At 44.9% G+C, this 24,088-nt stretch overlaps 1 protein-coding gene across 4 annotated transcripts in view; it reads right to left on the reverse strand.

The window, feature by feature from the left end:
• STAB1 (stabilin 1) overlaps positions 1-24,088 on the reverse strand; it is a 474,288-nt gene that overhangs the window by 52,545 nt on the left and 397,655 nt on the right. For all 4 annotated transcript variants that reach the window (XR_012788655.1, XM_075575004.1, XM_075575003.1 and 1 more), the window contains 3 exons: positions 8,723-8,827; positions 4,280-4,387; positions 2,759-2,952 (listed from right to left, as the gene is read on the reverse strand). Coding sequence is in view for 3 of the 4 variants with exons in the window: in XM_075575004.1 (XP_075431119.1) it covers positions 2,759-2,952; positions 4,280-4,387; positions 8,723-8,827 (407 nt within the window). In the remaining variant the exon portion in view is untranslated. The remainder of the gene's footprint in view (positions 1-2,758; positions 2,953-4,279; positions 4,388-8,722; positions 8,828-24,088) is intronic.

The following is a 24,088-nucleotide window of genomic DNA, read 5'->3' on the forward strand; positions in this document are numbered from 1 at the left end:
AAAAGCTGAAGTTTTAGCAGTTTGCTGGTCTGGAGCATTCAGGTGTGTGTTAACACAATGCCAAGGAGGAAAGACATCAGCAATGATCTTAGAGAAGCAATTGTTGCTGCCCATCAATCTGGGAAGGGGTATAAGGCCATTTCCAAACAATTTAAAGTCCATCATTCTACAGTGAGAAAGATTATTCAAAAGTGGAAAACATTCAAGACAGTTGCCAATCTTCCCAGGAGTGGACGTCCCAGCAAATTCACCCCAAGGTCAGACCGTGCAATGCTCAGAGAAATTGCAAAAAATCCAAGAGTTACATCTCAGACCCTACAGGACTCAGTTAACATGTTAAATGTTAAGGTTCATAACAGTACAATTAGAAAAAGACTGAAAAAGTATGGTTTGTTTGGAAGGGTTGCCAGGAGAAAGCCTCTTCTCTCTAAAAAGAACATGGCAGCACGGCTTACTGTAGGTTTGCAATGTTGCATCTGAACAAACCACAACACTCCTGGAACAATGTCCTTTGGACAGACGAGACCAAAGTGAAGATGTTTGGCCATAATGCACAGTGCCACGTTTGGCGAAAACCAAACCCAGTATATCAGCACAAACACTGCATACCAACTGTCAAAATGGTGGTGGACGGGTGATGATTTGGGCTTATTTTGCAGCCGTAGGACCTGGGAATCTTGCAGTCATTGAGTCGACCTTGAACTCCTCTGTATACCAAAGTATTCTAGAGTCAAATGTGAGGCTATCTGTCAGACAGCTAAAGCTTGGTCGAAATTGGGTCATGCAACAGGACAATGATCCCAAGCACACCAGCAAATCTACAACAGAATGGCTGAAAAAGAAAAGAATCAAGGTGTTGCAATGGCCCAGTCAAAGTCCAGACCTCAACGCGACTGAAATGCTGTGGCTGGACCTTAAGAGAGCTGTGCATAAACAAATGCCCACAAACCTCAATGAACTGAAGCAACGTTGTAAAGAAGAGTGGTCCAAAATTCCTCCACAACGATGTGAGAGACTGATAAAGTCATACAGAAAATGATTACTTCAAGTAACTGCTGCTAAAGGTGGTTCTACAAGCTATTGAATCATAAGTTATACTTAGTTTTTCACACATGGCTTCTCCATTTTGGCTTTATTTTTTTAAATAAATCATGGCACGGTATAATATGTCATGTGTTGTTGTTCATCTGAGGTTGTATTTACCTAATTTTAAGACCTGCTATGGAAAAGATGATTGTTATTATGTCCTGATATGTAAAACCATTAGTACTCAAAGAGGGCGTACTTTCTTTTTCACACAACTGTATGAGTAGCTCCATGGCTAATAATCAACACCTCATACATAAACTGTTGCTCCTTGCAGACGCATTTACCAGAACGCCCTCCTACTGTCTCTGTACGTTCTTCCTACCAACCAATTAGATTGTAATATTTACGGAGCAGGGACTCCTTTTCCTAAATGGTACTTTTGTCTGAAGCACTTCTCCCCTTTATGTGTTACTTATATTATTTGTTATTTATATGATTGTCACGTGTATTACTGCTGTGAAGCGCTATGTACATTAATGGCTCTATATAAAGACATACATACATACATAAACGTTATGTTAAATAGGCTAACAGAGCTTTGTGGATCTGCCCCTATGTATTAACAATGTTGGTGTAAAGAAAGTGTGTTAGGATGCATTGCACCATAATTTGGAGCAAAATGTAGTCAATTGCAAGGAACAGTTTCATACAAGACCCGCCATCTTAAGCTTGGCAGATTTTTTACACTGATTAAAGGGAGAAAAAGGTGACACATCTCATTAAAATCTGTGCCTCATGTTACTGCTCCCTAATGCCTCCTTTTGATACTCCCGAAATCATAAGCAGACACATATGGAGCAAATAGGACTCGATACATTGACGCATAAGGGCACAAGACGAAAATGACTCAATTGTGCTCTTAAATTGCCTTGATATATTTAGATATAAGCTGTATTTACAGTAGGTGTGAAGTACTAAAATTCCCTCTTACCCAGGGTACAATATATTATAAAGGCAAATCTTTTCATTAAAAAAAAAGACATGAATATAACATTGCACATTGCTCTGTTGTCCTCTTTAATGTACTGCATATTTTTTTAAATATAAAATAGGTGTTTTATTGTGACGATTTCTGAAAACGTAGAAAATCTCAATTACTGTATACTAATTTCTATTTTTATAAAGACAAATACAGAAATCAAGCCTAAGTGTAATGATAGTGGCATGTTTAATAAATAACATTGTGATGCCTAAAACAAAAAGTTGAACTATATTTAAATAATATTTGAATGTCAGAAACTGTTCCTCTGTTTCATTTACAGAAATAATTTAGGAGAGAAGACTACGCAAAAATAATGTCAGTAAAGGCTAGCCTATATTTCAGATTAAAACGATTTCCACACGTTTTATCAATAATTATTCTTTTCACCTAATGTTGATACTTCAGACATATCAACAGCATTCGTTCCATTTGGTCACTTAGGTCACTTTGGCAAATGGTAAACTGCATTAACAACAATAGGAATAAAATGTAAAGAGATTATGTGATAGACCGTTCCATTTGGTCATCTTCACCTAGACACCAGCCTGTGTGATCTCAATTTGTGTAATCTAAGATTGTGTGCAGAGATTCATTGTTTTTTTTTTTATGGCTGCCACTTAAAGTACTTATTATTCTTAAATCATCAACTAGTTATTAACTATGATCACGTTTAGATGTTATACTTACAGGACCAATATTGATACATGTTGCATGTTCGCTACATCCTCCATTCCTGCCATTTGCACACAAATCAATGGGATTACAGATATAACCATCTCCATCATAATCCGGAAAACAGTTGCATGAGACATCCACACCAGTCTGAGTGCAGCTGGCATGCTCACTACATCCACCATTTGCATCGTGGCATCGGTCAATCACTGTACACCGAAACAAAAGGCAGATTAGTTCACCACACTGGGAAAACTGATTTAATTGGGTTATTTACTACAGTAGTCTCCCGACGTGCAATTCTTTTGCACTGGTTTTGCAATTATTTATCAAGGTAAAATGCCTATTGTTTTCAATTGGATTTATTTTCTTTAATAAATATAGTTTGGTTATTTGTACTGGTTTTGCCTCATAGCTGGGAGATTTAAGAAAAGGGTGATTGTAAGAATTCCAGTTCAGTTACATTATTATATTGTAATTAGGTTTGAATCCGGTGTATAAAAACAGGATGTCACGCATGATATTATGATTTGCAACGCGATTATTCTAACGGTGGTAAATTGGTATCTCCTGTAGATTTCAGTTTTAAGTAAAGTATTTAAAATTATAATGGGGTTGCAGCTGTGTCGGGTTGTCTGAGCAAGGGGTGCCCTGTGGGTGACATTTGAGTGACTATCGATAACTGTGGTTAAAATAATGAAAGAGTGTATGGCATCATATTGGATTAACAGGAGCTCTAAAATCCTTCCAAAAGACATGCCATATTTGGTAATAGAATTAGTAGTAGCAAGGGCTGACTAACGGATAGTGTCTGTATAATTACTGATATCTGTAACTAGGAGGGAAGAGAGGGATTACACCAAGAGGATGAGAGAGGAATTACACCAAGAGGGTAGGAGACGGATTACACCAAGAGGATAGGAGACGGATTACACCGAGAAGGGGGGGAGAAGGGTTAACACCAAGAGAGAGAAGGGGGAAGGGAGGCGGAGGGGAGGAGAAGGGGGAGGGGGAGGAGGAGGGGGAGGGGGAAGGGAGGAAGAGGGGGAGGGGGAGGAGGAGGGGGAGGGGGAGGGGAGGAGGAGGGGAGGAGGGGGAGGAGAGGGGAGGAGGAGGGGGAGAGGGAGGAGGAGGGGGAGAGGGAGGAGGAGGGGGAGAGGGAGGAGGGGGAGGGGGAGGGGGAAGGGAGGGGGAAGGGAGGGGGAGAGGGGAGGGGGAGAGGAGAGGGGAGGGGAGGGGGGGATTTGTTATTCAAAAGGAGTTTCTCTCCACAAAAACCCTATTTTAGGGTCTGTATTAAAAAATGTTTGGTAACATTTTGGTGAAACTGTCTTGCAACTATAAATTGGCAAATTTGAATTGCCATAAAAACTGCACACATCGAGTGATTGGTTAACACTATAAAGGGCACTACCACTTCAGTAAGTTGACAATTGCATTAAAAAGTGTGTGAATAATTAAGTGTGCAAGTGTGTGAATAATTATACCATCTCACTAATATCATGTATTTATTTATTAATATATACATTTGCTTACCAGTACAAGTTCTTCCATCGCCATCATAATAGGGATTACATTCACAGATGTTGTCCGCTCTGCATGTGGCGTTACCATCACATGCCGGGGAGCATACAGGGTTAACCTCTAATAAAAACAGTCAATGAACAGCTGGTTTAGGATAAGAAACACAGATTTTCCAGAACTCTTCTGCTACAGTAAAGCTCAATAATGAATAAACCTTGTGTTTAGTATTTAGAAAACACACCGTGAAGTAAAAAGCTCCAGCGACACAACCTCACCAAACTTACATATTGAACAATTAATTTATCTGGTGAAAAAAATAAAGGGTTTTCTAAATATGCTATCTTTATGAAGATCATTTAGAGAAAAATAAGTTATATTGAAATAAGTTTCAAAGTGAACCAATTCTAGATCAATGACATAATAAGGACGTGTTATTAGCTTTGTATAAATTGTATACAATACTTGGAAGTTAAGGATGCTGATTTATTTGTTGAGACAATAGGAAGTTTAGTCTTTTAGGAAACTGTATAATGCATCACTAAAGGGGATTTGGTCATAAAACAGACGCACATAAGAAAATGAATAGTGCATCTCTACACCAATGGATAAAGCCAAATATTTGTGAGTGATGCAGTAAATCAGTCAATGGGGCCTATTCTAGTAGGTTTGATAACTTTGCTGCCATCTTGAACGATGTGGCATGTTCCCATCGAACGGTTTGTTATTTGTGTTATCACGGTATTCAGAAAGAATCTGAAACCATTTCAAACCGTGAGGTAGGAAAATGCCAATACCGCTCAGGACAGCAGTGATGAGATCTCAGTGATTAAAAATAATAATAATAATAAACCCTATAGCTCAGCGCAAAAAAATTAACGTGTAAATACAATATGTGAATGATAAGCTTAATGCTAAGTGAAAGCTGCCAAAGGGGTCTCTGCCTAACAAATTTCTCACAAACTCGTTTACAGACAATAGTATACAAAATGCAGTGACCCGGCGCTCCACGTGACAACAATACCCCAGTCCAATGGTCACCCAGTGGCCTAAATATAGATTTTGACCTGGCCTCCTTTTTGATAGATTAAGTGATCCCCCTCCCCGCCTTATCCATTAATCAATCATGCATTAATTGTTTATCTATGTAATACTGTATTAGAAAGATTAAGTAATGTCACTTTTATGTGCTTGGTGCATTGCCACTGAATCCCAGGGATGTTTCCCTAGTGGTAAAAATCATGTCAATAGGAATGTGTGCATTTTATTTAGCTAATTTGTATTTAGTATATATCATCCTCCAGGGTATATATACATCAGTAGGTAGTAACTCCCCCTCACCACTGATGAAGTGACCACATTGAGTCACGAAACGCGTTTGGAGAGGGAGGAGTTAGAACTGATACGCCCGTCAGTAGCTGAGAGATCAGGGGAGCCGCTACCGCGTGACGTCATTGAGCTGCGCACGGGTTGACGGCAGTCGCTCAGAGGGGAGAGCAGAGCGCAGAGTGCAGTGCTGGCCACCACGAGCTGAGATAGTGATACAGTACCGACACACTTTATTGCAGTGTGGTCGGTACCGCAAGCCGGGAGATTTCCCGGCTTGCTAGTGGCCGCCCCTCGGCGTGCCGCGCGTCATAGACGCGCGGTCACGCGTCTTCGGGAGCCTGCGCCCCCTGCACGCGCGTACAGGGCTCCCCGAGGGAGCCCTGGTGTCCCGCGATCTGCGGGACGGCGGCAGGGGGTTCCGGGGGACCCGGCAGCGGTAGGAAGAGCGCCCCGATCGGAGGGCGCTCTTCCGCTGCTTCGGCGCGCGCCCGTCACACTCGGGCACGCGCCAGGCTACTGCTGCGGCCAAGAACGGGCAAATGCTCGAATAAACTTGGCCGCAGCAGTAGCACCCAAAAATTGGAGAAGGTGGGCTACGTAGGGCAATTGCGCCGAGCCAGACGCCAATCCCAGGGTTTGCTAGAAGTGAGAACGCCATCATCCCGGAGGCTAATACCCCTGATTGTATCAAGCTGCGGACAGCACGTTGTCAGCTGTTTTATCACAGCCTGGCCTATGTGAGTAAGCCTTTGGCTGTTTTTTAATTCTATTGTTATTAAATTTAGCAATCTGCACCATCAATTTTTCATGTCATCTCCTTTCTGGGAACACATGGGGACCATCTCTGAGTGGTAATACTGTGAGCAGATAGAAAATTAGATGAATGACATACAACACAGGGGATTCGTGATATCTGAAAAAGAAGTGGTTTAAAGCACAGATTCTCTCAAAGGAACAGCGACACAATATGTTTGTAAGTTCACTACTTTAATTCTTTTTTGGAGTCGTTTACTGGTTCTTGTGGCTGCGCAATGGGCTTTTCTCTTTTGTCTATTGTACATTAGGAGGAGTTCGGAAACAACAGCCAGAAATTGTATTATTACTTCTTCATCGACTGGAATATTGTAAAGAACTTTCCTTATCCAGATGGACTGACCATTGGACTGGGGTATTGTTGTCACCTGGAGCGCCGGGTCACTGCATTTTGTATACTAGTGATGAGATCTCAGCCTCTCTCAAAGTTCTCCTCGTGCGATCTAGCCGCAGTCTGTAAGAGCTGCATAGAGCTTCACAGAGAGAGCCGCATCTCCCTGCACAGCTCTCACAGGCGACCATAGTGTTTTTATTTAAATTGACATACTTGTGTACGGGAGCAGGGGGTCTCCGGAGCTGAACCGCATTAATTTCCAGTCCGGGGACCCCCTGCTTCCTGAGATAAGGCCACAGTATGGGGTGCCAGTATCTCCTATGCATGTAAATGTCCCGGTCACGTGACTCAGGAGATTTAAACATTGCCGGGATACCGGCACCCCATAACGGGGCCTGTAACTCAGGAAGCAGGGGGTCCCCGAGGCTGAAATTAATGTTCAGCCCAGGAGACCCCCTGCTCCTGCACACTAGTATTCAAATAAAAAAAAACTGCTTCATTACCTTAGCAGCTAGTCACTAAGGCAATGAAGTGGTTAAACCTGACTTCCCTATTTGTTGGGGGCAGAGGGGGTGGATGAAGGGGGTAGTTGCCCCGGGGTTGGTGGTTAGGCTTTCGGGAAGGTTGTGGGAGGAGTTAACCCATTCACTACCATAGCAGTAGTAACTGCTATGGTAATGAAGGGGTTAACCCTCCCACTGCCCACCACAGCGGTCTAACCACCCACCCTTGGGGCAGCTACCCCTTCACCCAATCCCTCTACCCCCAAGAAACATTAAAAAACACAACCCTAACCCTAACCCTACTACCTACTTCCTCTACCCCCAACAACCCCTCTCAACCCATACAGTACAATAATGGGCAAAATTACTATTATCAAGATCTGGATACTAGCTCATTTGCCCATTCAAAATAAAACATTATCCATCAAGCATAAAGTAAATACAAGTTCTACTTACCCCTGCCAGGATGAAGGCTGTCCTCATCACCGTCCTCCACATCCATGTCCTCCGTGGGCAGTAACAGTACAATAAAAATACAAACTAATGGCCACTAACCCTTTAAACACCGTAGCGGTTAGTAACCGCTATAGTAATTAAGGGGTTATCCCCCCTCTCCTGCCACCCACATGGGAGGCCTAACCACCATCCCGGAGGCAACTACCCCCACCCTCTACCGAGTAACTAAGTGAAAGCTGCGTTACTCTTACTAAATGAAAGCTGCGTTACTCTTACTAAGTGATTGCTGCGTTACTCTTACTAAGTGAAAGCTGCGTTACTCTCCCAGACCCGGCGGTGCAGCAGATCCCCCTGCAGGACTTACCCGAAGCAGCTTCGCAGGGTGCTGGGGATCCAACACCATGGACAAGGGTTCCGGGTCAGCCATCGTGGAGGCGCTATATGTGTGTGACTGTGTGTCTGTGTGTGTCCCTGTAGTAAATGGGAATCCTTATAATGAGAATTGAGGGGTGCTCTTACAATACATCGCCGGATTGCCTCACCAAGCTGCGGAGCTGCCCCGCCTGCTCTTTGTGATAGTCGAGCTTGATGAAGAAGCTCGGCTGGTATTTATCCACCCACAGGCTCATCCTGCCGCCCGCACCAACAGTAACCAGAGAGAACCGCGCACTTTGAAGTCCCGCACGCAGGAGACGCGCGAAAGTTACAGAGCTCCCTGCAACCCATACACTGTCGTGCGCATGCGCGTTGGCGGCAGCGAAAAAAGCAAATTAAGCGGAAACTCAGGAGCTTTAATGTGCTCGAACTAGAACTGTAAACAAGAGCGCGGTTTGGATTTAGAAACATTGCTCCCGATTTGTCAGGAATTTGCTTGAAAACGGGAGACACGCTTAGACCGTGTTATAAGCGGATCCGCGTTGTAGTGGATCACGCAATAACGGGGTTGAGCTGTATATATACGTAGACTTATTAAGTTTATCATTTACATCCCAAGCAAGTACAATTATGATTTATAATGCTTACCCAGTTGGATTTCACAGCTTTGGCCAGTCCACCCCTCATTGCAGAAACACAATCCATCCCCAGATATCCCATCATTGCACTTGCCGTTCTCTGTGCAGTTGCACACTGCATAAAAATAAACAGAAAATGTTCCTAGTAACTCAGAATGGAAGATACAGTACTGTAGATGTTTAAGAACATCTTTTTTTAAATGAAATGATATGTATACAGACATATTCCGATGAACTTTTATGGTAACAGATGTCTTCCATTTTGGTCAGGCTAACCACTCCAATGGAGCAGTCAGCCCCACCATCCACATGAAAATGAGCCAAGCCCTGATAATGCATGTGGTACTGTATGTCAACAGGGCCTCTCGCGTGCCAAGATCTGTGCGTTACTAGGTAAGTCCTTAGGGTAATGTAAAGGTTAAACATAGGAAGGGTGTTGATACAGAGATCAATCTGATTGCAATTACTGGTGTAAGGAACACATTTTCTATTGTGTTTTTTTTCTTTGCTTTCTTCTGGATCAATATTACTATAAATATAGGGTATCTCGTCCACTCTTTGATTGTCCGGCTATACAAATCCGCACACTTAATGCTAAAGCTACCAAACGTGGCATTCTATCTAATAGGATCAAAAGAAAGAGCATAGATGGGGTTTTGGTATGTTTGACCCACAGCTTCTTGTGTGTATACACACACACACACACACACACACACACACACACACACACACACACACACACACACACACACACACACACACACACACACACACACACACACACAGTGACACACACACACACACACACACACACACACACACACACACACACACACACACACACACACACACACACACACACACACACACGTATGTATGTATGTACACACATACACATAGCCTAGAAACTGTATGCTGCAACTAATTATGATGTCACCAGTATGATGTCACGTGCCAGGTATATAGCCTACCAGGTACAACACCCAGTGGCTGACTTGCTTAGAGAAAGTGTAGATGGCGAATTCATGGGCCACTATGAAATGAGCAACAAAAGGGTCTTCAAGTTTATTTCATGGGCAACGAAATAAATGAAGTAGATCAACGTATACTAAATAATCCTGGAACGGAATCAACAATTTTACTGCAACTTCAAAGAATGTTACATCAAAGTTTTAAAACAGCACTTGAAGATATGCCTTGTAACGACATGAAAATCGTTATTCATGTGGATAAGACACCATCAGGAGAACATAAACGATTATTTAATGCACCTGTATTCAATGAAGTAGCCATAATGATTGAGGGTGATCAGTTTGAAAGACGTGATATACTTCAAAAGCGTGACAATCAACTACAATCAATTTCAGAGATTGATAGATCATAAGATCCACTATCCACTATTCCACTACTCATCACAATGGCAAACATCACAAATTTACATCTTGGGGATTTCAACTACAATTGGCCCGACACTAAAAACAACAAAATCCAGATACAACTCAAGTCACTTAACCAAAAGCAAATATTTTCCCAACCCACACGGATAAACCTGAAATCTCACAACCATTCCTTGCTAGACTGGTGTCTCTGCTCTTGACCCAACAGATTCCAATCTTCTGGCATCCTACCTGACATTTTCAGTGACCATGCAATAGTGTACTGTGTAAGGAAAATCAGATCACCCCAATCAAGCCCTAGAGTTCTCCTCACTAGAACATTTAAAAACTTTAACCCATAACAGTTTCTGGCTGACTGACATAATTCCCGACCCCGATTCTGCACTCGACTATTTCCAATCCGAGTTCTTAAAACTCTGTGATACCCATGCTCCACCTCGCAGAATAAGAGTATGGGGGAGTATGGGTTACAGCCAACCTTATATCACTCTACAATCTTAGGGATGCCTACTAAGGTTCTTAATAACTACAGATGCCTGTGGAATATGTGCACAAGGCAAACAAGGCACGCAAAAACACAATATTACTCTGACAATCTTCATCAGAATTCATCAAATCCAGCTAACTTCTGTAAGGTTGTCAACAATATATTACAGCCTTCTAGCCATCAACAGCTATGTAATATCATTAAGGAGGATATTACCCTGCAAATCCCACTGAAATTGCAAATGCATTCAATGAATACTTTGTGGGGTGTGTGCTACTAACTTATTAGCGAAACGCAACCCGACTACATACATGAACCACATTCTGGGAATCCTAGTATCTGAAGAGATTACACAAGCATTCCTCAAATTAAAACTAAGCAGACAATGTGGACCTGACTTACTGCAATCTAAGTACATTCGACTTGGTGCCCCAGCCATTGACAAACTGCTTGCTTCCCTAATCAACTCTATCTTGTCTTCAGGCTATATCCCTAATACCTGGAAAACTGCCAGTATTGTCCCCATCTTCCAAAGTGGGGACAAAAACATTGTCTCAAACTACAGGCCAATCTCTTCTCCCAATACTATCCAAAGTCATGGAAAAATGTGTTCACTCCCAAAAAAGCGATTACTATACCAAGACAAATTTCCCTAGTCAATTCCAATCTGGCTTTCACCCCAAACACTCCACGGTAACTACCCTGCTAAAAGTTTGCAATGAGATCCAGTGTGGAATGGAACTGGGACAATTTACTGGTGCAATATTCCTAGATTTTGCAAAGGCTTTTGATACTGTTGATCGTGTTATCTTGCTAAACAAACGCCAATGCTCTGGAATAGGGAAGCATGCTTTAAACTGGTTTCATCCCTTCTTATCAGGTAGATTCCAACACGTGTCTATCTCGGGCACTAACTCAGACGCCATGGATATCACCAGCGATGTCCCCCAAGGCTCTGTTCTGGGGCCCCTACTCTTCTCAGTGTTCATTAATGATCTTCCTACAGCTTGTAAGGGAGCCTCCATACACATAGATAGGAAAAACCAGGGGAGCATTGATACCTTTAAAAAGAAAAAAAGACAAACATAGTGCAACCTGTAGCATAATATGTTAAAAGGAGCTCCCAACCGGGCACCACATACTAAGTCCAATGCCTAATGGGGTATCACAGCAGGAGCAATACAGAGGAGATAATCTTAAGAAGAGAGAAGCACACCAGCAGTATCCAATAAAACACAGTTTATCCAAAATGATAAAAGTGGAGGCTTACAGAATCCCAATGGGAAAACAGCATTGACGGTGGTGATCTCAAGACCACATCACAGCGTCTCTGTGCCAGCAAACCGCCACGGTACACTTCAGCCTGGAGCCGTCTCGTCACTTCCGGTCTTGGGGCCGTCACGTCACTTCCGGTTGCGCCGCCGGTAGGAAAACTGCTACGGATACCCAGGCACTCTCTCCTTCTTGATTATGAGGTCACGCTCAACGCGTTTCGCCGTTCTAGCAGACGGCTTCGTCAGGAGTCTTTACTTTTATTTTGTGTTATTTTGTGTTTATTTTCACATATATCCACACATATTCTTTTGAGTGTTATATATATTATTACACTGTGTTTAAGTATTGAGCGCCATCTAGTGTGTTTCATAGCCTCCATACACATGTATGCGGATGACACAACCTTATATGCACACAGCCATAGCCTCTCTGACCTTGGACACGTACTTCAATCTGATTTTATGAGACTTGAAAATTGGATTTCCCAAAACAAACTGTTTTTAAACCCTGACAAGACTGTAACAATGGTATTTGGGACCAATGCTAAAATTGTAAAGCTTCCAATGAAGAAACTACAGATCAGAACCAACTGTAATACTATCCTAGCCCCTGTTACTAGTTTCAAATATTTGGGCATATGGTTTGACTCCCATTTAACATGTGGATTGCACATTGATACCCTGACATCCAAGACCTATGCCAAACTAGGTGTACTTTACAGGAACAAATCCTCCCTAAGTCTCCTGGTCAGAAAGCGCATCACACAGCAGATGCTAATGCCAATTATAGACTATGGAGACATAGTATATGGCTCGGCACCTCAAACTCACATTGGCAAACTGGATACCCTCTACAACTCAATATAACACTTTGTCCTCCAATGCAACTACAACACACATCACTGCGAAATGCTCCAAGAACTAGATTGGTCATCACTCGAGTCTAGGCGCAAAGTTCATCTCCCCTGTCTTGCCTTGAAATACTTTCTGGGCAAGCTACCCGCCTATCTGAACAAGCTCCTCACCTCTGCCACTTGACTCGCTTATCTGAGATTTGACTCCAAAAGGCTGGTCATGGTACCAAGGTTCCACAAAGTATCCGGCCGCTTCTCCTTCTCTTACCGTGCACTCCACTACTGGAGACTCTCACAGCCACCACCAGTCTACGTTTTTTCAAAACTAAGGCTGTCTCACACTTTAATCTGGTCTGTAACTGTTTCATACGCTCATAATATATATTTTCTTTAACTGTGCACGCAATGTCTTGTATATAATGTATACCTTGTTCATTTATGTAACTGTACTTGTAACCATGTATTATTTGTTTTACTCTGTGCCCAGGACATACTTGAAAACGAGAGGTAGCTCTCAATGTATTACTTCCTGGTAAAATATTTTATAAATAAATAAATATTCAATTATGTTTCCTCAATGAGAAGTTGATTATTACATTGCCATCAAGCAAGTGGATCCAATTACAAAAGTGGAAAAGCAAAACAAAAATGGATCAGAAATGAATTTCTATGCCTAAAGAATAATGATGAGAGATAAGGAAAATCACATTTTTAATTGCTGTGAGCGTTTATCAGTAGTTAGTTCATATGTATGCAAAAATAGAAAGTGAACACCTAGCATATATACATTTTAATCAATCAATCAACATTGGGAACATCTTATTACCAGGAATTAACAGATGCTGTTGCAAATGATGGAGTCAACAACGATTACCAGTGATTCCAAGAGGCACTATGACTGATGAAATTAATGTATGTTTAAAAAAATCAGAGCTATGGGACTTCGTCAAAACTTTAAAATTAAGAACCAACACGCACATTCATCTACAGCAAGATATTCATGCTGTTCATTTGGCTTAAATTGGGTAACGGAAGATTAGCATATGAACAAAACACAGACACAATCACACTTCCTAGAGATTTTTGTCATGTTGTGGAAACAATTGAAGACCTGAAGCAAATGGTTTTCCCAAACATACTCCAAAATTTTAAAAATCCAAAAGGATTATGTGAACGCAAGACCCAGACCGGAGTGGAGATTAAAGGTAAGAGTTCCTTTACTTAATCACCTCTCCATACACTCCGGTCACTCTAGGGTCCCTCACATGCTCCCTCTTGACCAGCACAGTGACGGTTTGACACCATTGGTGCAGCAGCGGTGCGGCTGAAGCGCAGGACAGGTTTTTGCATGGATTATGTGAACGTACTATACTTGCTCCAAAAAATGAAATTAAATACATTTTAAAATTCAGGGGAAAAAACCCAGAGAAGCAACTTCTTACAAATCATTAGACACTCAGCAGTTAAATATCCAATTGAATTCTATAACTGTATTAACTAGGAAATAAAGAATTCCTATGTGTGGCACTAGAGAACACCCTCAAATGTGTAAAACAAAGTTTATTAATTTACTTTAAAATATATATGTTTGGGAATAACAACAACAAACAGAGGAAAAAGTGATAAAATCAATTAAAAATGGAGAATGGCGTGTAGGTATGTATGTGCTTTGGGGAGGAAGGACACCAGGGATATTGGTGCCAAGCACCCTATGTACTTTGGGGTCCCTCAACCGGTATATTGTGTTTTGTGTGATATATACTGTGTAGTACAGGTTGCCGTATTCTGTGCTAGTAAACCAGTTGCTATATACCCTGTGTGTGTGGTTACTATTGGTATTGGTTCCTGTGAGGGGCTTATCCCGTTACGCTGGGATCCCTCGCAGGTTGAGGCACTGCACCGAGGCGAACAAGAAATCACCCAGGTTTCCAGTGGCGGAGGCTCAGGCCTTCTGGTAGCAAAACAGGTAACAGCAGTACCGGTAGTTCCTTTAGTGATGGGGAAAATGGGATACATGCATTTGCGTTAAAAAGAGGCATAAACATTTCTGGCTAACAATTTGCATTACATGTATAAATACAAATAAAAATACCACTTGTGCGTATGTAACGGTGTTTCCCCTACCCGGTGGGAGATTTGTCCATTACTACGGTGTGGTGCATATACCTGCTGGTAACAGGAGAGCTGAGTCATCTGCCGGTGGTAGTGGGGACACAGGACTAGACTTCGGGGGTTCATACCCCACATATCTCTTTAGCAGTGCAGCGCCTCCATCTGCCGTAGGCTACAGGAACTGAAGGTGATCTCCCATGGTAGAACTTATTACCTCTCCCCCCCAGTAAGGTCAAGCACCAGGCAGGCGATATATAACAACAGGAACGGTTTATTGTCTTCTGTACAGCACAGTTACACGGCTAACTTCTGCCCGATGCAGGACTCTCAGCACTCACTGAAGGATGGTTCCTGTACCGTCACTTCAGGCCAAGGGCACCAGCAGCCATCCTAGCTCTTCCCTACCTCCCTAGAAGAGGCAGAGGTATGGTCCACTCTCACTCACACCCGGAGGGAAGAGCACAAGGGAAGGCCCCAATCTCAGGCTCCCAGTTGTGTGACCTGCATTCCTTAGAAGGGTAAGGACAATCTAAATGTAGGGCGGTCCTGCCTTTAAGTACTGTCAGGAGGAGGGCACCAGGTCTGGCTCATGATTGGTCATGGCCAGGACTGATGACACCACCTACCGCTGTCACTCAAATGCAGCTCCTCGGAGGAGGAAAACCCCATATCAACTACTGGCAACCTGATTGTACCAGGGTTTACTGCCAGCCCAAGGGCAGAATAGTAGCCATCAGGTGACCTGGCTACACTCTCCCTCTGGTGGATTCCCAACGACCCCGCTTCGGTCCTAATTTTTTGGGTACCGTCATCGAATGTACCTGAACATAACAAGATAACAACTTCACGGGGCGCATGCGCGACGGGAACGGAGATGGCGGCTTGAACTAAGTGCTCCGCTACCCACTGGCAGAAAATTAGTAAAAAATACCGCAAAAACTCAACATAAACACACACAAGACACGGCACCCAATACAACTAGGGACACGGCATAAGAGAGGATGGCGGCGACCCGCAAAAAGCCGAAACAGAAGGTAGATGTTCGCACCTACTTTGCCGGGGCGAAAAAGACCCGGGAAGCAGAAAACATGGCGGCCACAGACTCGGATTCCGCACCGGAGCTGGAGATGGCTATGGAGGACCCTACAGGAGCACTTAAGAGAGAGATAGCACAGCTCCTCTCTGACCTAAAGACATTCTTTCGGGGGGAGGTAGAGCACTTGCGGGAGACATCCTCAGCATTGGCACCCGAACAAACGAATTGGAGGAGAAGATGGAGGAGTCTACCAGGTGCCAGAAGGAGACCGATACCAGGGTCACTACACTAGAGCGGAAGGTGGCGGAACTGGAGGAGCGCCACGAGGACAGTGAGAATCGGGACAGGAGGAATAACCTGCCGGTTAGGGGGATCCCTGAGGAGGTGCAAGATCCGGAATTGATGCTCAGCAGATGGATGACATCTATTATGCCGGGGAAAACGGAGGCTGAACTGGTCATGGACCGGTGCCACCGTGCTCTACAGGCCCGTCCACTGCCGAATAACCCCCCACGTGACGTAATTCTCCGCCTGCATCACTATACCACCAAAGCAGAGATTTGTAAGATCACCAGGGCTACCCCACTAGTGACGTTTGAGGGAGTTGAAATGGCCATATACCAGGACATTTCCCCGATCACACTGGCGAGACGTCAGGCCCTCCAACCCGTTACCAGATTGCTGCGGGATAAGGAAATAAGGTATAGGTGGGCCTTTCCATTCGCGCTGATAGTGGTGCAGAACGGCCGCTCACACGCACTCAAGCACCTGTCCGATGGCCCGGAGTTCTTGCAAAAACTGGGCATACCCAACACGCTGCAGAGGTCGGAGACCCCGGGGGCTCGCCCTCCCAGGCAGATGGAATGGGAGACAGTGGGGTCGGCGGCCGGGAAGCGGAAGGAAAAAGCAGGACCCTCCAGACCTACATGAGGACTATTGGTTCCGCTCCCCAGTGCCTCCAAAACTAGCTGTTGCTCTTCCTTTTTTGTTGGGACTGTTCCCCTGGTTGATCGTTGCCCCGTGTTGGAGTGGACAAAAGGCACGGGTAGGACATGTCCTTACACAGCATATTTGGGCTCCCTATACGCACACACATGGCACTGACGTTCCTTTCACAAAATGTTAAGGGCTTTAATTCCCCACAAAAGCGTAGAATCGCCTTCGCAGAATTTAAACGCAGGAAAACCGATGGTCTCTTCCTCCAAGAGACACACTATAGCTCTAGTAAAAATCCAGGGTTCCTAGACAAAAATTTTAGACGATTTTACCTAGCCTCAGCTAAAGAGAAGAAAAGGGGTGTTGCTATACTATTTCACAATAGAGTTCCTTTCGAGGTTGAACAAATAAAGAGAGACCCAGAAGGCCGATATGTTATCCTGGTGGGACTTCTACAACAGTGCAGGGTGACCCTAGCATGCATCTATGCCCCATGTGAGCGAGATCCCCAATTCTTCGACGCATTTTTTCTTAAACTCCAGCGCTGGGCAGTAGGAAACGTTATTGTTGCGGGAGACTTTAATAAAGTCATGGACCCTCGCACAGACAGATCCCCACGACAAGAGAGGGAGAGACAGACAGGGGTCACAACATTGTTGGAAGGGCTACGAAGAGGCTGCCTGGTGGACATATGGCGGGAACAACACCCTGGCGAGCGTAGCTATTCATTTTATTCACACCCCCACGACAGTTACAGCAGGATCGACCACTTCTTTGTTTCGAGCAGAATGGTCCCCCAAATATCCGACACTATAATTCATGACATTTCATGGTTGGATCATGCATCAATAGAGCTGCGATGCACGCAAATTAGGCCGATTAGCCCGGGAGCAAACTGGAAATTAAATGAATCCCTGATTAAGATTCCAGAAATAGAACAGACAGTTAAAGACGAGATCAGGCAGTTTTTTTCATTAAACACAGGCAGTGTGGATTCTCATCACGTTGTGGGAGGCTCACAAGGCCACGCTGCGAGGAATACTGATCAGCTTAGCAGCAAGAAAGAAAAAGTTAAGGGAGGCCAAATTGACTCAGCTATATAAGAGGTTACATGAGCTCTCTACACTCCATAGCCGATCAGGTAGAGGGGACATTTTAAAGGAGCTGAAGGATGTAAGGATAGAGCTTAACCTCCTCCTCACATCCCGGGCCGAGAGGGACCTGAGTTGGACAAAGCGGAAATTCTTTGAGAAAGCCAACAAACCTGACACCATGTTAGCTAACAGGATTCGCAATAAACAGCCAAATTATAATATACAGGCAATCAAGACCAAATCAGGAGAACTGTCCTCCAACCCTAAACGTATAGTGGAAGAGTTTAGACTTTTCTATGAGCAGTTATACAACGGGGAGAAGGTGGCACATAGCACAAAAACTAGCAACACACTTCAGTCATTCTTAAAAGAAGCAGATCTACCAAGGCTGAACAGGCTGGAGCGCGAGGCAATTCAGAAGGATTTCACAATGGAGGAGTTGATAGGGGTTATTAAGAACCTAAAACCTTCCAAAGCCCCAGGCCCAGATGGGTTTTCCAATTTATATTATAAGAAATTTGTCGGGAGTTTAGCTCCGCACATGCTCAAAGTATTCAACGGAGTACTGGCAGGGGAACCCTTTACTGACCTCGTGCTCCAGGCGTCGATATCCCTAATTCATAAGAAGGATAAAGATCCCACAAATTGCCAAAGTTACAGGCCGATATCTTTAATCAATTCGGACATTAAAATTTACTCCAAACTACTGGCCAATAGATTGAGCGCAGTCCTGCCAAGGCTTATTCACCCAGATCAGGTTGGCTTTATTAGGGACAGACAGGCGGCCGACAATACCAGAAGAATAATAGATATCATCGATTTTATTAACGCCAACGGGATCCGCGGCATAGCACTAAGCTTAGACGCGGAGAAGGCCTTTGACAGGATTGACTGGCCATACATGGAGTCTACGCTTGGAGCGTTCGGGTTCAGAGGGAAAATACTAGGGGCAATAAAAGCATTATATACGACCCCGGCTGCCAAGGTGGTACACCAAGGCTTCCCGTTGGAGCTGTTTAAAATCAAAAGCGGAACCAGGCAGGGCTGCCCACTCTCGCCCTTGCTGTTCGCCCTATGCATGGAACCGCTAGCAGCACACATTCGTAGCAACCCGGACATATCGGGAATCCAAATTCACTCACAGGAACATAAAGTGGCTCTATACGTGGATGATATCATCTTGACACTGACAAAGCCGCTCACCTCGCTACCCAATCTGTTCGCCCTTCTGGAAAGATTCAGCAGAATCTCGGGTTTTAAAATGAATCAGGCTAAATGCGAGGCGCTCAGTTTGAACATCCCGAGAGAAGTGGAGAAATTAATAGAAATTAATTTTAACTTTATATGGCAGCCTAAGGCAATAAAGTACCTAGGGGTACATCTTACTAAACAGAGCTCCACTCTCTATCAGGCGAACTACCCAAAGCTATTAAGAGCTCTGACAAGGGAACTGAAAGTATGGTCCACTTACGGAATTTCCTGGATTGGTAGAATATATTGTGTCAAGATGAACCTCCTCCCCCGTTTATTATATCTGTTCCAAACTCTTCCGATACCGGTGGTACGATCAGAGATCAAGGCATTACAAAACTCTGTCACAAAATTTATTTGGCAAAATAAGACACCACGGGTAAAAATGACAATTATGCAAAGATCCAGAGAGGCCGGGGACTTGGCGGTGCCGAGTCTGTTGGCATATTATAAGGCAGCACAATTATGCCAAATCACCCAGTGGCATGGGAATCCAGAGCTGAGACGATGGGTGGCGCTGGAGCGGGAAGTGTGCACCCCGTTGGAGATCAAGGATTTAATTTGGTACCTCAAATCTAGATTAAAAGACTTAAAGGATCCGCTGGCCTCAATGCTCAACTCGCTATCAGTCTGGGAGGCAGCCAAAAATAATCACTCATTAACCTCAAAACACACCTTGATGGCTCCCTTATATGGAAATCCAGACTTTGCTCCAGGACTAGACGGTAAGAACTTCACATTATGGCAAAATCGGGGGCTACAATGACTAAAGGACCTGGAGGGGCGAGACACCATCAAACCATTTGATTTATTACAGTGAGACACTGGCATCCCCAACACAGAATTCCTTAGATACCTCCAGGTCCGGGCATTTTACACCAAACACGTAAACAGACCACCGCTAACCAATTTCGAGAAGCTCTGTGGTCGGGGCACCGACACATGGGGACTCATCTCTGCTTTGTACAGGGAGGTGGTCGGTTCTGACATTGACAGCACACAGAAACCCAGGTTCATGACACAATGGGAAACAGACTTGACAGGGCCACTAGAGGATGAAGACTGGACAGCGATTTGGAAGGCTGCGGCTAGCAGCTCGATCTGTACGACATTAAAGGAGAACTCATATAAAGTATTAATGAGGTGGTACCTCACCCCAGTTAGATTGGCTAAATTCGCAGCGGGAGCTTCCCCGCTCTGCCCTAGGCAGTGCGGGGAACAAGGGGATCTGGTACATATGCTGTGGTCTTGCCCAGGACTCAGACCCGTGTGGATCCAAATTAGGGATTGGCTACAGAGGCTCTTTTTAGGCCTCAAAATTTAGCTAGACCCGTGGGTGTTCCTCTTAGGTAAACCCACGAATGAAGTGTCTAGATCAGGGAACAAATTAATTGCACACTTTGCCACGGCCATGAGGTGCGAGACCGCAGCATTGTGGAAGCAGAATGCAATTCCATCATTAGACAAAATTCGGAACAGAATTTGGTTTGTTTGCCAGATGGAAAAGTTGACGAGTCTGGTCAACGACACTGGCCCAAAATTTCAAAAAGTCTGGCTGCCTTGGCTGGCACAGACGGACATCGCAGGGGTGAGCAATGCCTCTATCTGGCTTTGATAATAGCAGGTGAGTTCTCCTTGGATGGTAACCAGGAGCTGATGTTAGTAGCACACGAGGGTGACAGTAGTCCCACCACACAAGGCCGTCCGGGGAGGTTGGACACCCTCCTTCACACCACCCAGTGCCACGAGGACCAGGATGGGCGCGTTCCTAGATCATCTAAATAGAAGTGGAGAATATTGCACACTAAAGATACATCCTCTGCCCCCCCTTCCCCCCCTTCCTACTCCAATACCTTCCTGTCTTCCCTCCCCCATGTCTGTATGAATGGTGTATGTCCTATAGAACGCTTTTTTCGGTTCTCATGTGACAACTGTATGTTATATTCTGAAAAAAACAATAAACAGAATGTTGAAAAAAAAAAAAGATAACAACTTCACATAATGGTTGATCACATTTCAATATTCAATTAATATCGTTATACAGCTTATATTTGAATACAACAATCAAATGGCTGTGTTGCAGAACTAGGGTTCCTCCCAACTTGGAGAACCTTGTTATCAATAGTAGTGCTCTGGGTCAGGTTTTCTTATTAGCACTCATGACTCAATGACTGTAATGGAGTACACCCTCTTAGGATTTAATTCTGAAATGTACTCCACTCTATCCATATACACCGATCGGCCTACCTTCCAGACCCACACTAAATACGCTATTCTTTCCTGCATATTATGGAAAGTGCTCTGGCTGTGTTCGCGCACATAAGCCTTTACAGCCTCTATTAATCACTGTTCCCGCTTAGCGTCAATTTCCCGCATTAACAGCTCGAAGACATACAGGTACTCAAACTCATGAGAGTTCCGATTCTTTTGCACTACATGTCGCTCAGCTCGGCTAATTTTAGTGAGCCGGTGACCCTCAGCCTGACCTGGATGAACCCAGTACAATGGTTCTTGAACCGGAGGCACATAATTATCAGGAACATTACCCGTAGGTTGTATAACACCCGATCTGATGTTTGCTTCTCTTTTCTTCATTTCTTTGGCATCCTCGTTGGGACTAAATACACCTTTAGCCCACCAATCATCCACTATGGTCCCGATTTCAAGTAAAAACCTTGTGTGGTCGATAAACGGCACGTATCCCCTTTACCTAGGGTGTCACCATGGTAAGGACCCACCTGGCCCTGCTACAGCAGACCCTGTGTTGGATGTAGTGCTCTAGAACCCGTAAACATCAGATGTGACAAACATGGCATAATGACTAATCCCACTATTTACACTGCACACATCATCTTCTATACATTTATCATCTATCAACACCTCATTCCCTTAGGACCAGTCCTTCCAAACCGAAGAGGGAACAAGAGTCTTAGAGGCTCGCAGGCTCCTCTTTTTGGCGTATCGTTCTTGTGTGGCCCAATCAGCGTCTCCAGGTGGTGACCCACCCTGAGACATTTGGGTAGCAGGGGTTCCCTGGTTTGAAGTCCCGGGAAAAGAAGGGCGGCAAGACACCTGAAGACCAGCCGAAATGGTCGTAGGTAAAGGAGCCCTGAAAGTATCAGAGCATCAGTTACATCCCCAGTACAAGACACTAGGGTTATGCTAACTAACGGCTGGGCAGCAATCAATTTTGGCCTAGGTTTCTGGCCTTGCAAATATTCTTGGTACTGGGCCAGAAAAGCAGGGGTGGGAACATCCGAACACACCGGAGGCCTATTGTCCTCTTTGGCCACTTCTGCTGCTTTCTGTTGAGCCCAGCATTCATACATAGAGTGAATAAAGGCAGTTCTCGATACACAAGGGGAAGCGGTACTCCCCGGAGCGGGAACCGGTACCATCTCATCCACCCCAGCGGCCGCTATCAGTATGATGTCATCTCTGGCAAGTTGCACAGGATCCTGGCACCCGTCCAGATCCTTCACCGGAAGGGCGTCGACATCTGGTCGCTACGTAGAGGTGGGATCTTTATCTTGGTCCGCTTCCAGCACGTGGTCGTCGGTGCCAGAAGGTACCTCCATCGGTACCTTTGAGTCTCTGGATTGGCCTCTGGACACCTCCATTAAAGTTAGGCTCATCCGCCTCTCAGGTCTCACGGTCATCGGTAACGGGATCCGCTGTCATGAAGAGTCATGGGCACCATTTTGTGAATCTTTAGTCTCGGTCGGTATAGTCAACAGCGGCCGGAACACCACCGAAGATCGACAGCTTCTGGTGCAGGAAGAGGGAAGGGACACATCCGCAGAGGAAAGGCACCGGATCATTTCCGCATCCACAGTGGAAATAGGCAAGGGCTTTCCAGGCTCCTGCGCCTCTGGGAACAGCGGTACCTCATCACCCCAGGCAGTAACTTTACCCGACATCTCGTGGGCTGGTCCCGGCTCATCGACCGTCTCTGGTTCCACGGCAGGGACCACATGTGGTGCCATCTCAGCCTGCTCGATAGTCATCGGGGAACTCGAATCCCCTTGGGCCTCATCTAGGGCCCACGGGCCCTCCGAAGCCTCCGTACTTGAGGTTGATCATTGTGTATTAGCAGCAGGGTCGACCACCCAGGTATTGGGGTCGGTAGTATCCTTCTCTGCAAATTCCGTAGGCCGCAGCAGCGTAGGCGTCAGGAAACGTGCTCTGCAGCGGGCACACTGGGCTCCCCAGGCTAGTTTGCCACCTGGAAAGTCACATTTGGTACAGAGGCATCTTTCCTTCCACTTTTACCACCAGGAGTCCTCCTGGTAGTCGGTGGTGGTTAAATTCCATCTCGCTCGACATAGTCAGTTTTTCTGAAGACAAGGGCACAAGAGCAAAGGGTAGCTCACTCCTTTCACTCGCCAGGCTCCGAAGAACTGAGGCTGCGGTCCGCTGCATCCGGTACCTCCCTTATTCTCTAAAGTCTTTAGGCATTGGCTGACAGCGTCTACCCTTGCTCTGGTGGAGATTAGAGGAGGGACACTCGCCAGCGTTGAGGGGGTGTGACTCTGACTCCTGGCTGAGCCAGTCATGTCGCTTGGGTGGGGTCCTGGCTTTTTTGTCATGCCCAGGCCTGATGTCACAGCCTCCCGCTGTCACTTAAATGCAGCTCCTCGTAGGGGGAAACCCCCATATAAACTACTCGCAACCTGATTGTACCAGGGTTTACTGCCAGCCCAAGGGCAGAATAGTAGCCATCTGGTGACCTGGCTATACGTACATTGCATGTCTCAGACAGGTCTCAAATCCTGTCTTTCCCCATTATCGCTTAGGAACCAGTGCTTGCACTGCAGCCAGGGATACTGGGTAGTGACATGCAAATAGAACTCACAGTGAGTCACTCATTACATCTTATCTATTTTACCATGGACCCCTATGAACTTTACAAAACTATCTTGATGCAAAAGCAAG

The sequence above is a fragment of the Ascaphus truei genome, chromosome 17, assembly GCF_040206685.1.
Source record: "Ascaphus truei isolate aAscTru1 chromosome 17, aAscTru1.hap1, whole genome shotgun sequence".
NCBI lineage: Eukaryota > Metazoa > Chordata > Amphibia > Anura > Ascaphidae > Ascaphus > Ascaphus truei.